A 4,555-nucleotide genomic window follows, 5' to 3' on the forward strand; every position below is an offset into this window, starting at 1 on the left:
GGTATTAAAAATAAGCCAAAACTGCCTAGTGACCCTTCAAATAATAAAAAGTTGATTTAATGCAAGTTTGTAGATTGGTCTAATTTCGCACAAATTTTACATAATTTCTGGTCATGAATAAAAAAAAAATGTGAGGAGCCATTTAACAGCCAAACTATAAGAACTGGTTCTCTTAAAAGAGCCGAAGTTCCCATCACTAATTCTCAGGTCCTTTATTTTGAAAAAGGAGGTATTTGTGCATTTGCTTCATCTATATACCGGACTGGCCTGTTGAATGATTTCCGTAACAATACATCACAGCATTTGTTGCCAATTGGTCCTAGCTCTGTCCAATCGTGTGCAGTTCTGAAAGATAACCACAGATTCTGCCCTACCACTGAACTCTCTATGGTTCGTGGCTGGGCTAGGTCTCTTCTGCTAAAAGCTTTACTATCATCTGACTGTTTTTATGAACTTTGTCATGACTGCAAAAAAAATAAAATAAAAATACACCTCTTAATTTCAGACTTTAACTAAAATACTCTGAATTAAACCCGAGTAAATGTTTGACCATTTTATAAGCAAATAGTGGACTTTGACTGGGTAAAATAAATTAGCCTTAATTTGGGTGAACAAAAGTTTTATTTATATATGAAGGCTCAGCCTTGATGCATTAAAAATAAAAAAATGCAATAAACCAGTTGTTGCATTGATCAGCGTGAAGGCCATACACCTCCGACTTTTAAGGCATCCTCATTACCCATCATAACAACATTATAAAAAGTATTAAAAATGATCTGCACATCACAGGTAGCTTACATATGGCCCTCCAAAAACAAACACCGGTGTGTTTACTGCTGCAGCTATCAATGCATCTGCAACAACAAAGTGGCCAGTGTCATTAGCAAGAGTGTACCCATGGTAAACCCGCTCAAACACGTTCACGTGAACAGTTTACATTCATTTGCAAGAAAAATACATTTTAAAATTGTGCTTGAGCAACAACAGCTCGTAGAAGGAACTTTAAATGTTCAGAACACAATGAAACGGCATATTTAGAAACAAAGCCTTTTAAACCTCACATCTCAAGATGACTGGCTAACATTTGAACTTTTGTACAAAAACACTGTAGAAAATGAGATGCCACTTGGGCCCCACATTCAGTCTTATGCGCATTTCCCAATCGGAACCCCGTCGGAATCACAGTTCAGCATTCCTCTATCACGGTGCCAGCCGAGGTGGAATACAGCTTTTTCTTAACTAGTCTGAATCCTGGACTCAGTTTGAGTACGTGTCTAAAAGTTGGTGCAAAGCAGGAGCCCATAAAAAAGTCTCGAAGGCTGGGCCAGGCTGTGCCATCCTGCTTGAACACCAGAGTCAGCTCAAAGGTGGGCACCACAGAGGAATCGTATGTGATGCGCTCCAGCTGCTTACAGCCCTTTTCAAGCTCCAGGTGGATGTAAAAGATGCAGCCTCGCAGGCCGCAGGGCTCACACGATGCCAGGCGCAGGACCTCATGAGCCATCTTCCTTGTCAACTTCTCTGGTACCAGCACAGAGGAGCAGTGGAGTGTTGTCTTCTTGGCTCGTGACAGGCAGTTTTCAAACATCTTGGCCAACTGCTGACAGGTCCTGTCCTCCGTTACATCTGGAGCCATCGGAGGCTCAGCCAAGCAGCGAGCCCAGAAATCCAACTCTGGAAAAAGGAGATCAAATATTTAGGGAAGATTTAGAAGCCATTTAAATTACAAAAACAAATACCAACTTCATAACAGGTATTTTATCACATCATGCACACGACACTAATATGAAAACAGCAATGAGTTGAGGTTTATCCTCAGTATTGGCTGGTTTTCCCACCCATTTTCTGTCCAGTGCCTGATCATGACAGCATAAAGTGGCATCGGTCTTCCGAAAAAGATTAAAGTAAACAGTTTCAGGGCCAAATAACAATTAAAACAAACCCAGCTGCTCCTAGTGGTGTTGCAGCAGAAAAACCTTTTGTTTTGCGTCACTAATATTCACATTTTGCGACATAAACAGTAACATTTCAGGAATCACTTTGGTGTTAAAATTTTATTTTACGTGTCAAATGACTTATCTTTAAATCTTAAAAAGACTAAACAGAATTTATTATTTGAGACATTTTAAGCATCCTGTTACTTCCTATAACTAATTCTAACGACAAAGTTTCCTAGTTTGAAACAGCAATCTAAAGTTTTCTCACTTTCCAGAAATATGCAAGAGTTTAGATATTTAGATATTTGTTAAAGTGTCTTACCCTAAAGCCTCATGCAATGTGTGCAAAGTGGATTTAGCGTTGCTCAGCATTAGGGTTAGACATTTGCTTACTACAGATGTTCATGACAAAGCGTTTGTGGATGCAGGGTTGACAATATTTCGAATAATAAAAAATAATTTAGACAAAAACTTTTGACCATAAAGTTTAAGACATGTATCACATTTGACTGAAACTTTCATGGCAAAATCTAAAAATAGCTGCAGGAATGCAAAACCTTTGTTTAGGGGGACATTTTTGACCGTTTCTTTTATTAGAGGGCATCGATTATGCCAGATTTTTTAAAACTCTAAAGTCTAACTTCTTAAATTTAAAACATGGATGATGGATCTAACCCAACCTCGTACGAAAACAACCAGAGAGGCACATTTGAAAAGTTGGATCCAAACACGGACCTTTAGAAAGCAAAACATAAAGACTGGACTTCAGCACCAGGCTGCAGTGTGCCACTAAAGGGAAGAGGATTAAACTGCCAGAATTTTTAAACCGAGACTGCTAATCTCCCGAGAATAACTGCGTTAACAGACAATTGAACCATCATCTCCAGGCTGCACAGAGGCTGACGGGATGACTTCATCTTGGTGGACACCCCTCCTTCCCCCTCTAGCTGCTGCAGCAGCCATGCACCAACACGGACACAAGCAGCTGGAAATGACCAAGACACGTTTCTAACACCACACAGAAAACACCAGAACGCTCACCTTTCTCCATGCACACCTGCGCATATCTCCTCTCAGCCTGCCCTTCCGTGCTCTTGCTCTTCATTTTGTTCGTGGCGACCATGATGACGTTACCCTTTCGAAGCTCCTGATTCAAACTGCCTGTAAAATTTAATTCAAATCAATAAACTGCCGTTTAAAGCTAAAAAACACACATTTAGCTAGATAGCTTTAAAAATGCAGCCGTTATTCATTCAAATGAACCCCCCTCAAAATAATATAACTACTTACCTTAAACACGTAATGAAGTAATTAACTTCACGCGTTTTCTCATAAATAAATCCTCTCTCCACCGCAGCTTTCACTCTTGACTCTTCATCGACTTACAAACACTCTCCTGCAAACACAACTTCTGATTTATCTTTATAGCTTCTTCTAGTCAGCTGCTGAGATTTTTCAACCAATCAGAGCACGAGTTCAGTTTCACAGCTTGTTGCTGATTGGCTGTGGAAAGTCCTCGAGTGGAATTACCGTCCAGTTATATTTGTGGAGCACATCCGTGTTGCTAAGTGACTTAGCTTTGGTCCGAACAAATAAAATAAATATATTTTTTTAAGTTTTTGACTTATTGCGGTTTATTAACTTACAGCTTTTATATATTTCACCATTTTATCAACAAGGATCTTTTTAGCAATCCTTGTAGTTGTATTTTGAGAAGGTTTTCTTGTTTTATACCAATTTTAGTCTGGAGATGAGAAAGAAACTAGCATAAAACACTCATTTGGGGACGTTCACGCCCATTAATTCAAATGATGTAAAGTGTCTGCCATTGTTATTGGTTCAATCTATTGTCATATACCAAACAAGTTGTATATTCCCCAAAAATGAATAGTAACACAACATAAACCTGATAGTGAAGAGGAAGCTTCATCTGCATTTCTTGAGCCAGAAAGTCTCATCTTACTGTGTTTGCGCATGCATGAGTTTTTAATATTTGGCAGGTCGAACACTGGACACAGTTGCATGGTTCATCAGCAGATTAACTCTCATCACATATCATCTCAGCAGAGATTTACTTGCAGAAATCAGATCCGTCTCATTTTCCCACAGCAGCTCACTAAAAAGTAATGGAATCCAGTAGGCGTGTTGGAAAGAGGTTCTCTTGTCACATGGGGAGAACCGTATGCCTCAGGAGAAGAAGAGGTCACATTCTTTTGCTGGTGTTGCCGCCTCTGTGGTTTCAGATAGATCCAGTGTGAATGCATCCATTGGAGAAGGGTGCTGTTGTGCACGTACCAGATTGAATGTCTGCAATGGTGTCTGAAATAATGGCAATGGTTATTTATAGTAGATGCAAGTCATTTAGGTCAATTTAAATAGAGAGTTGTGTTGAAACAGTCACGTTTTATACTTTAAGGAAGTGAAATGTGAGGAAAAGAAGGCCTGGTTTCATGAAGAAAATTAGAAATCTTTTTCAGTTTTAAACAAGGAAACAGTTTGGCCTGCTTCTATTGGGCTGTGTTGTTTTAATGTCTATTTAAATATTTTATTAATCATGTCCTGCTTCTGTGCATTTTCCTTAGTTTCTTGTGGATTAGCATCATCTGTATGTCTTGATT

The 4,555-nt window shown here is 39.2% G+C and overlaps 1 protein-coding gene across 2 annotated transcripts; it reads right to left on the minus strand.

Moving 5' to 3' along the window:
- Positions 1-602: 602 nt before the first annotated feature.
- Positions 603-3,374, minus strand: LOC107377102 (DNA damage-inducible transcript 4-like protein). 2 transcript variants are annotated; one of them, XM_070547912.1, is made up of 3 exons: positions 3,228-3,374; positions 2,979-3,098; positions 603-1,674 (listed from the first exon to the last, which is right to left on the minus strand). In XM_070547912.1, the coding sequence occupies exons 2-3, from the start codon at positions 3,058-3,060 to the stop codon at positions 1,187-1,189; spliced, it is 570 nt and encodes a 189-aa protein (XP_070404013.1). In that variant the 5' UTR covers positions 3,061-3,098; positions 3,228-3,374; the 3' UTR covers positions 603-1,186. The 2 variants fall into 2 exon arrangements, with proteins under 2 accessions (XP_070404013.1, XP_054603524.1); XM_054747549.2 differs by having other exon boundaries at positions 2,979-3,094; positions 3,228-3,356.
- Positions 3,375-4,555: the final 1,181 nt, after the last annotated feature.

This window comes from Nothobranchius furzeri, chromosome 2 (genome assembly GCF_043380555.1).
Source record: "Nothobranchius furzeri strain GRZ-AD chromosome 2, NfurGRZ-RIMD1, whole genome shotgun sequence".
Taxonomy (NCBI): domain Eukaryota; kingdom Metazoa; phylum Chordata; class Actinopteri; order Cyprinodontiformes; family Nothobranchiidae; genus Nothobranchius; species Nothobranchius furzeri.

Bases quoted from the DNA above. Each gene is read 5' to 3' on its own strand.
- LOC107377102 (XM_070547912.1), bottom strand. From the start codon at position 3,060: ATGGTCGCCACGAACAAAATGAAGAGCAAGAGCACGGAAGGGCAGGCT. The intron at 1,675-2,978 runs GTGAGCGTTCTG...TCCTTTTTCCAG, and splicing joins GCAGGTGTGCATGGAGAAAG to AGTTGGATTTCTGGGCTCGC.